The 12,535-nt window shown below is 37.3% G+C and overlaps 1 protein-coding gene across 2 annotated transcripts in view; it reads left to right on the top strand.

Annotated features, from left to right (window-relative positions):
• CLCA2 (chloride channel accessory 2) overlaps positions 1 to 11,035 on the top strand; it is a 42,343-nt gene extending 31,308 nt beyond the window's left edge. For both annotated transcript variants that reach the window (XM_018045692.1, XM_005678152.3), the window contains 2 exons: positions 1,734 to 1,967; positions 10,501 to 11,035. In XM_018045692.1, the coding sequence (XP_017901181.1) occupies positions 1,734 to 1,967; positions 10,501 to 10,943 (677 nt within the window). In that variant the 3' untranslated portion in view covers positions 10,944 to 11,035. The remainder of the gene's footprint in view (positions 1 to 1,733; positions 1,968 to 10,500) is intronic.

Here is a 12,535-nt window from a genome sequence, read left to right on the forward strand (position 1 = left end):
TGAGATTCTCCAGGCAAGAACACTGGAGTGGGTTGCCATTTCCTTCTCCAATGCATGAAAGTGAAAAGTGAAAGTAAAGATGCTCAGTCGTGTCCGACACTTAGCGACCTCATGGACTGCAGCCTACCAGGCTCCTCTGTCCATGGGATTTTCCAAGCAAGAGTACTGGAGTGGGTTGCCATTGCCTTCTCTGACCAAGCCTCTAAGCCTCTAAGTGTTGGCAATTATCAGAGCTTAGTCTTAACCTTCTCAGTCTTCTATCTGGAGCCACACTGCCCGAGTTTGAAATCTAGCTCCTCTATTTACTAGTTGTGTGACTTTTGGCAAGTCACTTAGACTGTATACTTAGCTTCATCATCTAAAAACATGGGGGTAATTGTGCTCTCCTCATAGCATTGCTGAAAATGTTAAATAGTTGCTACATGGAAGGTACTTTAAAAAGTGCCTGACATATAGCAAGCACTTGGCAAATGCTATTTGTTTTTACAGCTGAAATTCTTACTGGGCAATATCATTAACCTATATGGCTTTAATAACATCTTTATGCTGATCATTTCCAAATTTGGAGGTTCAAAATTATTAAATGTAGCAAAACTTCTTCTTTGAACTTAAAATCTAACTGGCTCCTTGACATCATCAGTTAGGTGATTTACAGGGACCACAAACCTTGAAACTTAAATTTGTCTTCTCCTCTTAGCCTGTTTGTCTTTCCATTTGCTCATTTTAGGAAAGTGGGAGCTATTCTTTTGGTCCTCAACTTTCTCTCCTTTACCATTCCATATTCAAATGCATAACCAGATTTTGCTGATTTTTATCTCTAAAATACATCTAAAAATGCCTGCCTGCCACCCCTCCACTGCTGTTACCAGCCCGAGCTACCATCTTCTTCTATCTGGACTGTTGCAGTAGCCTCACTGCTCGCTATGCTAGTCCATTCTCCACTGAGAGCAGCCAGAGTGACCTGTCAGAGAGCAACGTGACCACATCACTGCTTTGCTTCCCCACAGCATGTAAGATTAAACTATAAAACTATTATAGTGGCCCACAAGGTCCTGCCTGAACTTCTCTCTCCTGTCTCATCTCAAACTATCTTCCTCCTAGATTTAAATTTTTCTAATGTGCAAAACTCTTCCATACCTCAAGAGTTTTTACTCAGCTTGTTCTCTCTGCCTGGAATGTTCTTAACCTCTACTCTTTATCTCCCTGATTCCTACTCATACTATAGGAAACCTTTAAATGTTACTTCCCTGATACCACTTTAAATTATTTGTTGTTGCTTAGTTGCTAAGTCCTGTCTAATTCTTTATGACCCCATGGACTGTAGCCCACCTGGCTCCTCTGTCCATGGGATTTCCCAGGCAGGAATACTGGAGTGGGCTGCCATTTCCTTCTCCAGGACATCTTACCGACCCAGGGACGGAACTTGCGGCTCCTGTATTGGCAGGCAAAGCACCCTTCCTTTTTTTTCTTCCAACATTTGCCACAATTATAAAACATGTGATAAATTCTGTGAAGGACACTGTTTTGTCTATGATTGCTGGCACAGCATATGCCCTCAAAATACTTATTGAATGAATGAATGGTTGAATGAATGAAAGAACTGTTGAATAAACAAACTTATTCTAAAGATGTAGCAAAGGAAATAAGGTCTTAAAATGTCAATAATTATAAAAACAAGCTATCTGGGAGATTGTAATTTGTTGTTTTGGCTATTCTTTTCTTTGATGTCACAGGTAATATTCAGATGAATGCCCCAAGAAAACCAGTGGGCAGGAGTGAGGAGGAGCAAAAGTGGGGCTTTAGCCGAATAAGCTCAGGGGGCTCCTTTTCTGTGCTGGGCGTTCCGGCTGACCCACATCCTGATGTGTTTCCACCATGCAAAATTATTGACTTGGAAGCTGTAAAAGAGGAAGAAGAGGTGATTTTATCCTGGACAGCACCTGGAGAAGACTTAGACCAGGGCCAGGGTAAGTTTCTTGCTTTCATTATCTATTTTTCTACAAAGCGGCATTTCCAGTTACTGCCAGGGGCCACTTGGGTAAAAATAGCTTTGGGGATTTACAGCTGACAAAGTTGCAGATGGTTGTCATGAAAAGTTTTGAGTTGCTGATAAGGCCATGTATCCTGGAGTACAGAAAGAGAATGTATCAGCTCCCCCAGGATTGAAGAGGTCCTGGTAGACTTATGACACTAATATAGAAACCTCTGTTGGAAACATAAATATCACATGTAATAGTGATCTAGTCAAAAGAAATGGGTTTTACATGACAGAGCATGGACTTTTAAATACTGGAGGCAATTAGTCTTCTGAAGATTGAATGGTAAGTTGTAAATTCAAGGATTTGCAATTCAGGTTTAAGGGAATAATTCCTGTAAGTCATGAAGTACTTGGCACACTGTCCTCTCCTACTTCTGGTCATCATTTTTTGTTAGGGAGGCTCGGACCTGTTCTCCAACTTGAGGCTTTCTAACCCTTGCTTGGACATGATGAGTTCCCTCTTCTACCCTCTCTTTTCTAATGCTTTTATGCCAGCCTCCAGGCTTCCACCTACCTCAATTTCTTGATAGCAACTCAACAGACTAAATTTTCTGAAAGAATAAATGTTCCAACATCTTTGCCATTACCAAAACATGATTATCATTGGTTACACATGAAACAGTTGATTTCCTAAAGCCTCTGATTGAGATTTCTGTAGGAACCAACCTTCTCTCTTGAAAGCTAATTTGTCAATATCAGTGAATAACAGTGGCCACCTTAGGCCTCTGCCAGTCTTGCTTTCAAATTGGATTTTTTTTTTTTTTTTGGCTTCTAATTCTCTACTACTCTCTCCAGAAAGTGTCTTACTTACAAATAATTCTGCACTGCTGAGAAACAGTCAATATTGTAGTTTTGTCTTGAAAAATCTGTTATCACAGTCTATCTCTTCTTGCTAGAGAAGAAAGAAGAGAAATATTTCACATTCTAATTTAAGGATTCTCCTAATTTAAAGTTTGGAAATATGAATTAATTGAAACTGTGGGATGGGTGTATCGCTTGTATAATGGAAACAGCTGTAACTTAACATTAGAGCCAAAAAGTAGTCCCCACTGTGACTACAAGCCCAGCTGTTGGATCTTTGGCAGTTTGCTTAAACTCTATTAGCCTCAGTTGCATGTGTGAAAAATAGAACTAAGAATATTTATTTCACAAAGTATTATAAATATGAACTAAGGTGACATGTAGAATACAAAATGGAGGAGAATGAGGGCCCAGTAAATTTCCTGGACTCTTGATTTGTGTTGCTAGAGTTCTGTAGCTTCTTATTTGAATTAAGTAGCCACCCACACTCACTCCCATCTTTATGTAAAAGTAAGTGTCATACCAGCCATCTAGTATTTTTCCTCTTTCCTCATTGCCTCAGAAGCACAATAGTGTGAAAAGAGACAAGCTCAGACTACTGGTAACTGTGTTCCCAGTTCTCAGTGGTTTCAACTATACCACTGAATTAAGAGCACAAAGAAAATGGGTGTACAGTGTCAGTGATTTTGAATGGCTTGAAAAGAAGAAACACAACTGAATGGGACTTTAGAACTGATATTACAAAGGGCTTTAGAAAGGGAGAGAGGATTTCACACATTCACTTAAATGGCCCTGCAGGAAGGGGAGGGTGACTAGAGCAGGGTGACTAAAGCACATCAGCCCTGCTACAATGTGAAATCTCAGATCACAGAAGATCGGGGCGTAGGGAGTGGTTAGATGTGTATGGACTTGCCGAGATCACTCAGTCATAACTGATTTGATGACCCAGCAATGGCAAAATTCAATTAGCGATGAGTATACCAACTAACAAGTAGGTGCCTGTTTAACTCATAAACATGTGCTTTCACCCTCTTTTTTTTTTTTCACAAATTGTTGTCTAGAAAGGTGTGATATTCACTTCTATCACCAGAGTTAAAAACAATCAGGGTATTTCTCTGGCATTACAATTATGAAAAATTTCACTATTCTTAACAACCTTATTAGCAATAAATGAACAACTCATATATATCACTGTATATACAGTACCAACTCTTTACCATATACAATATACTGTAAAAAGAAGACAAAGTATATGAAACAAGCAAAATATTATCAGATCGTTATTATGTATGGGAATATATGTGGACAAGGTATTATGGAAATAGGTTATTTCCTTAACTCTTCATTAAGAGTATGGGTTAATAACTGTTAAAACTGAGTTTTTATTATTTACTGTGTGCTAAGTCGCTTCAGTATGTCCAATTCTTTGTGACCCCATAGACTGTAGCCCACCAGGCTCCTCTGTGCATGGGATTCTCCAGGCAAGAATACTGGAGTGGGTTGTCCTGCCCTTCTCCAGGGGATCTTCCCAACCTAGGGACTGAACCTGCATATTTTATGTCTCCTGCATTGGCAGGTGGGTTCATTACCACTAGCACCACCTAAGCAATATTAAGTGCCCAGTACAGTGCTAAGTGAAAGTGAAAGTCTTTCAGTCATGTCCAACTCTTTGCGACCCCATAGTCCATGGAATTCTCTAGGCCAGAATACTGGAGTGGGTGGCCTTTTCCTTCTCCAGGGGATATTTTCAACCAGGGAACAAACCCAGGTCTCCCGCATTGCAGGTAGACTGTTTACCAGCTGAGCCACAAGGAAAGCCCAAGGATACTGGAGTGGGTAGCCTATCCCTTCTACAGCAGATCTTCCTGACCCAGGAATCGAACCAGGGTCTCCTGCATTGCAGGTGGATTCTTTACCAACTGAGCTATCAGGGAAGCCTGTAAACAGGGCTAAACATTATATAAAAGTAATTTAAGATGGTATTACACTCCAAGAACTTATAATCCTACGTTAAGAGAGAAAAGACATAAAATAGTCAAGAAACCATTTTATGTATTACACGGTGCCATTTGTATAATTCAGGCTTTGGGAGCTAAAGGTATTAAAAGGATGTAGAGTGAGTGGAAGCAGATCAAAGGCCAGCTTCTAGTGCCTGGGGCCTGAGCAGAGTCTTTGGAGTAGTGACAGAGCACAAAAGCACCAAACTTGCACTGCCTTCCTTGCAGCTTCCCATGTGTCTGACAGCCTGACTTTCAAACTGTTTCTTCTAACATCTTTTCATTGTGTTCTTATACAACTGTCATTGAATATATTCTCTTTACAAACTGTTGAAAATTTGCTGCTTTTGAAAAGCTTTTCAGTAACAATGGTTTTTTCCCACTTCCCCCAAACCTCAGTTACGTTTCTTGGGTGGAAGAAGGCCCAATGTAGGAGAAACATAAAGTAATCCTTAAGGGATGGTTTGGAATTCAAATGAAGAGAGGAAGTGGGATCTGTACCCACTGACAAAGAGTAAACTCCCTGAAGATGGGGTCAAGTTTTTGATTCTCCATGTACTAAAAATTTATTGGCAAAGATGCTAATGAAAGTGTAAACCTTGGTAACTGGAAAAGTAGCTTATTGGGAAATGGGAAATAGGTAATAGGGGACAGTGTAGCCTAGCAGAAGGTTGCACAACATAGTGTTAAGGTTTTGAGCTCTGGAATCAGACGGACCACCTTTTATCTGTGTAGCCTTAGGCAAGTTACTTGATTTCTCTAAACTTTTGATTTCTATGAAAAAGCAGATAGTAAGAGTACCCATCTTAGTTGAGAGAACTGAATGAGAAAAGGCACAGAGAGGGATTAAAGCAGTGTGTGTGTGTGTGTGTGTGTGTGTGTGTGTGTGCATGTGCGCACGCTAAGTTGCTTCAGTCTTGTCCAACTGTTTGTGACCACATGGACTGTAGCTTGCCAGGCTCCTCTATCCAGGGGATTATCCAGGCAATAATACTGGAGTTGGTTGCCATGCCCTCCTCCAGAGGATCTTCCCAACCCAGGGATTGAATCTGTGTCTCATATGTCTCCTGCTTTGGCAGGCAGGTTCTTTACCACTAGTGCCACCTGGGAAGCCCAAAACAGTGTCTGCTCCATACTAAATGTTCAGTAAATAGCAGCAGTTATAACATTTTGGAGCCTGAAAGGATCATAAAGATAAACTAGTCTGACCCCTTGTTTTAAATGCAAGGGAATGTTCCTGAGAGGTTAAGTGTCTTGCTCATGGCCTTGAGAGCTGCTTTCATAGGCTGATATATACTGGGAATGTACAAAAAGTGAAGTTGCTCAGTCATGTCCGACTCTTTGCAACCCCATGGACTGTAGCTTACCAGGCTCCTCTGTCCATGGGATTTTCCAGGCAAGAATACTAGAGTGGGTTGCCATTCCCTTCTCCAGGAGATCTTCCCGACCTAGGGATTGAACCCGGGTCTCCCGCACTGTAGGCAGACACTTTACCATCTGAGCCACCAGGGAAGTCACTTGAGAATGTACAGGTAGAGGCCAAAACTAGAGATACACCTAAGAGGTCAAAGATACAGAACCAACCCATTTTCTTTCTCACACGGAGACAACTGTTATAAACAGAAAGAAACCTTTTATGAATGTATGAGCTGAATTAGTTTTGAGCCTTTGTAGTTACACAGTTGTCCTGAATCATTTTTAATAGCTGCTCATTGTTGAAAGTATATGATGCTTGGAATTAGAAGAAATGAATTCATTTCCCATACTACAGCTCCCTAACTTGACTATAGGCATGACATTTAACCTTCTGAGTCCCAGTCTTTTTTATTTTAAAATGGGATGATCAACTTCACACAGGGAGAGCTAGGTATGTGGAAAATCTATGTAAATGCAAAGGCTTATGGAATATTACTTGTTTCATTATTTAAGAGAAGATTCTGGCACAGCCGCATGGGGAGGGCTTTCTCCATAGAGAACAAAGGGCATAGGAAAAATGAACATGTTCCATTGTGAGTGCAGATCCGATGGTCAGCCTAGTTTCTCATTCATATCTGTACAATTGTGTTTGATCCACGGTAGGAAGCAATTCAAGTGGGTTCACTCAGAGAATATTGGCTGATTGATAAATTTGAATATGAAGGTGATTTTTGTTTTGCCAGCCTTCTTTAACAGTGCTTTACTCTAATTACAACTCAGGAATATATATAGTCTCATTATTAAAAGTTATTATAGATTTAGAAAGTGCTCAAAACGTAGTCACTAGAATATTTTTATTTTTTAAATTAAAACTCAGAATGTCCTGTTGTTTTTATTCCTGAGAATAAAATTGTTCTTTCTTGAATTCTGTTTACTGTTGAATCTATTTTTAACCATTTTAGGTAAGAATTATGCTATATTAGAGTGAGTACTACAGGTGGCTTTCTTTTGCAATTATTTCTGACCAATAATTTTGTTTTTGAGTTGATAATACATGAATATAGTTTGAAAGTCATAGCAATATAACAATATAAATGTACTTAACATTGCTGAACTATACACTTTAAAAAGTGGTAAAGATGGTAAAGTTTATGTTATGGGTATTTTACCACAGTTTTAAAGGTCAAAACAATATGAGGAAAATCAAAACAAAATTCTGCCCTCATTTACTCAAATTTTTATGTTCTATCAATTGCATTTTTCTTAATTTATCAGAATCTGCCTTGCATTAATATTATACCACTACACATATAGAAAGAGACATGGGTGGCTCAGATGGTAAAGAATCTGCCTGCAATGCAGGAGACCTGGGCTGGATCCCTGGGTTGGGAAGATCCCTTGGAGAAAGAGATGACAACCAATTCCAATATTCTTGTGGAGAATCCCATGGACAAAAGAGCCTGGTGGGCTACAGTCAATGGGTTTGTAAAGTCAGATTCAACTGAGCAACTAACACACATACACATACATATGTAACGTGTGAATCTTTCAAAAGTATACTTCCGTTTACCCTCTGTCATCTGTTGTGGTCTTGCTGTCATAGATTTTACTTCTACATTTGTTATAAACCCTACAATGCATTATTATGGCTTTTGTTTTAAACAATCAATTATCTTTCAAAGAAATTTTAAAGAGAAAAAATTTATCCTTTTTAATTACCTGTCTAGTATAAACACCATTTCTAGTCTTCTTCTTTCCTTCCTGCAGATCAGATTTTTATAATTTCCTTTGTAGTTGAGGTCTTTGAGTAACAAATTTTCTCCATATTAACTTTTCTGAAATGTGTCCCTTAATTTTTAAAGGACATTTTTCACTAGGATGTAGAATTCTAGGGCAACAAGTATTTCTTTCAGCAGTTTAAATATATCGTTTCATTATCTTCTGGCCCCAGTTTTTTCTGACAAGTTAGCTTTAAATTATTTTCCTTTATCTTTGGTGTTTAGCAAATTGCCCATGATGTGACTCAAGTGTGGTTTTCTTACACTCACCCTGTTGGGGATTACTGAACTCTCCAAGTCTGTGGAGCACTCTTTTGATAAAATTTAGAATATTTTTCAGCTGATAAATCTTCAAAAAATATCTACATTAATTTACTCTTCTTTCCTTCGTGGGTATTATATATCATATCATAACTTTTCATATGCACTAAATGGATGTCTGTGGATCTTGAAGGTCACTGAGATTCTGTTCAGTTTTTGTTCCTTTTCTTTAATGAACCTGTCTTCAAGCTTACAAATTCTTTCTTCCATTGTGTCCAGTCTGCTACTACTCCTCTCAAATGATTTTTTTCACTGTATTTTTTTCTAAAATTTCCATTTGTTTCCTCTTTAAAGTCTTCATATCTCTCTTCAAATTTCCTGTGCCTTCATTCACTATATCCAACTTGTCTTATGTGTAGACCATATTCACCATGGTTATTTTAAGATTCTTATCTATTAATTTCAAATCTGTCATTTGTGACTGCTTTGATTTGCTGACATATTTCTTGACTATATATCACATTTTCTCTTTCTTTGCATATCTAGTAATTTTTATTATATATTGGACATATGGTAGTAAATTATAGACCCTGGACTTTATTGTATTGCCCTGAAGAGTTCTGAAATTTTCTAGTAGATACCTTGGATCACTTGGAATTTTAGGATGCTTGGTTTCACTTTTGGCTAGTGTTTGTCTATTTCAGTTTTGCTCTTAATCGTATAGCATATCCCTTAATCCTGGGACACAATTTTATTCCTAAGGCACAGCTTTTATAGTGTTTTATTAGGCATGTCAAGATATTTACCAAGCTCCTTTAATGTGAGAAGACTCACACTCCAAACTCTATATCTCCCCTGTGATGGGCACTGGCATAAGACTCTACTCCATTTATCAGCCATCTAGCTATGGTTTTTCCCTTGAGTCCTTGATTTTTCACCCACACATGTATAATTCAGAGGTCTTCCAATGATGTGAGAGAAGCTAATACCCAGATTTGATGCTCATCCCTCTGTAGCTCCCTTAATTTTCAACCACTCTGGCAAACCCACCCTTTCTCCTCTGATTTTTAAGACCAAGAAGATAGTAGCTTTGTGTATCAGTTCTAGATATCTGTACTGAAGTGGAAAGTACCTTCAAAGGAAAAGTTGTGTAAATGTAAATCAGTCCCAATCTGGTTTTCTTCTTTTACAGGTTGTAACTCCTTTGGTTCTTATTTGTTTTTATTGGATTCTAGTTTTTCTTTCCCCTTTCTTTCTTCAGAATTTATATCTATTATCTGCTAGTGAGTTAGTCCAATAGAAGCCACTCAACCATTACCATTTATCTTTGATTTAAGTTACAAATATTTTTGTCACTTAGCATATATGTTTATATTTTGCTTAGGAGTCTTTATCCCATGTAGAAATTTTTATTTTATGTGTATAAATTCATGGAATTTTTTGTTTATGGCATCTGAATCTTGAGTCCTAATTATAAGGTCTTTTTCCACTTCAAGTTTATAAAGAAATTCATTCATTGTTTCCTACTACTTAATTTTTTTTTACATCAAACTGTTTATTTACTTTGGAGTTTTTATCCTGAAAAACATGTTTGCAGTATGGATCATATTTTTTCCAGCTTTTGCCCAATTGTTATAATATCATTATCAAGAAATTGTACCTTCCCCCATTAACTTGGATTCTATCTTTATCATATACTAAATTCCTGAATATGTCTTGGTTGATTTTTGTATATGAATCTATTCATGCACCTGTACTGCAGTTTTTTAACTATTGAAGCATTGCAGGGTTTTTACATCTGATAAAGTCAGTCCTTCCACTATAAATTTGCTATTTTGTAAATTTATATGGTTAATTTTGATTATTTAGCTTCTGTTTAAACTTGCAATAAGCTTCTTAAAACAGAAACTAGAGGTACTTTTAATAAAATCATGTAAAATTTACAAAACAACTTAGGGAAAAAACAACATCTTTTATTGTGTTGAATCTTGCTATTGAAAACATAATAAAACTTTTCACTTATTCAGGTTTTAGTATGAGTTCTTATGTAGTGTCTTAAAAGTTTTGTTCATATGCATATTTCTCTCCTTGTTTATTCATAGGCATTTTGGTATTTTTGGTTGCTATTGTCATTAAGCCATTTCTAATAAACTAGAGAGTTTATTCAAAATCACTTAACTTCCTCATCTGTATTTTTTTTTAATTTCAGCTAACAGCTATGAAATAAGAGTGAGTAAAAGTCTGCAGAATATTCAAGATGACTTTAACAATGCCATTTTAGTGAATACATCGAAGTTAAATCCTCAGCAAGCTGGCACCAAGGAGATATTTAAATTCTCATCAGAGCTTTTCACAAACCGACCTGAATATCAACCTGATGGAGAAGCACAAAAAAGCCACAGAATTTATATGGCAATACGAGCAGTAGACAGAAACTCCTTAAAGTCTGCTGTCTCTAACATTGCCCAGGCATCTCTGTTGATTCTCCCAAATTCTTCTCCTGTACTTGACAGAGATGATCTTATATTAAAAGGAGTTCTGACAGCGATAGGTATTATAGGAATCATTTGCCTCACTATAGTTGTAACACACTGTGTTTTAAACAGGAAAAAGAGAGCAGGTAAGAAAGAGAATGAAACAAAATTACTATGAGCAAATGTACAGAGTACATTCCCTCTTAAATATAAGATCCATGGCTTTTTCACTTTACAAAAACATACTAATAAAGTCAAATTAAAATCAAATTATTAAAAATGCCTTGAGTTTCTATGCAATATAGATCAGAATTTTACACCGTAAATAGACAAAAAATCTTTTTTATAGCATTAATTGAGGGGGAGAGGAATTAGAAAACCTTTAGGCTTTGGCTATAGACAAAATAATGGAATTTATTCTCTAAGTTAATATGTTTAAAGGCAAAGGCAATAGCAAAAGTGAATCAAAGATTCAAAAGCTTGCTCTGTTGAAGAGGAAAACTAGGTTCAAGTAAAGAGAAGGAAGTTATGCCTGAATGATACAGTATAATTATCTACATGGAGCAATTGTTCAGTTGCTATGATTAATTTTTCATTTCTCCTTATTTGTTCAGAATAGGTTGTTTGTTTATGACTAAAGGTCAAGTTGTATTTTATATATGAAGCACCTATTGTAAAGTCCTTTTCTTCTTTCATTTGGTTAAGTAGACTACAGATAGATGCTACTGCTAATGCTCAAAGAGATTTGGTTCACTGTAAGAGTTAACCTTAAAATGTAGGTATTATCCTTGTCCCCTGACACTGGTTTTATAACAGAGGTATATTAAATGTATTGCTTATAATGTTCTACTCTTATCAAAGAAGCTTTCCATGTAATTTGCTTTGAGTGTTATTCAATGAAAATGGCTATAGTTCTCATAAGACTAAGTAAAGAAAAAAGTGCATAGTTCTGAGCTTATTTTAACACACATATAGGCTATATCATTTCATTCAACTTCAACCAAAGAAGTCACAGGGGAGAAACTGACCTTTGGAAATTATTGACTAATTCTGTTTTTTACTGTTTAAATAAGACTTCAGGAATCTTTTCCCCATAAAAGATTATTTACGTACAGGTATTTACCTACAGGGGTGGATGGTGACTATAGAGAGGCAAGCACAGGTCATAAGGAAATAAAAAGTTATCTTTTATTTAATTTTACTCTTATCTTTTTAAGATTATGGGGCAATAAAATTGCATGCTTTGCATATTATAGAACTTAAAATTTTATTGGGTAAATATAAACAATAATGTGGAATAGAACTGTTTCATTACTAGTACCAACTAAGAATGACTGTTAGATTGAGTTTTAGAGATGGACTTCCCTGGTGGCTCAGACGGTAAAGCATCTGTCTACAATGTGGGAGACTTGGGTTTGATCCCTGGGTCGAGAAGATTCCCTGGAGAAGGAAATGGCAACCCACTCCAGTACTCTTGCGTAGAAAATCCCATGGACGGAGGAGTCTGGTGCAGGCTACTGCCCATGGGGTCTCAAAGAGTAGGACACGACTGAGCGACTTCACTTTCACTTTCACTTTGGAGGTGGAGAGGGAATAATGAGGAGCTGGACCAAGAATGCAAAGAGACAAAGAGCATGAAACCTTGAGTAAGAGACTCCAGAACAGTGCTGGGGAGTAAAATGACCAGCAAATACCTCTAGGCTGTCTCCTTGCAGTTCGTATGACATCCCCGGTCTGGCCTGTCACATGCTGAGTCTCATGGTGCCTAAA

Source organism: Capra hircus, chromosome 3 (assembly GCF_001704415.2).
Source record: "Capra hircus breed San Clemente chromosome 3, ASM170441v1, whole genome shotgun sequence".
Classification (NCBI taxonomy): Eukaryota; Metazoa; Chordata; class Mammalia; order Artiodactyla; family Bovidae; genus Capra; species Capra hircus.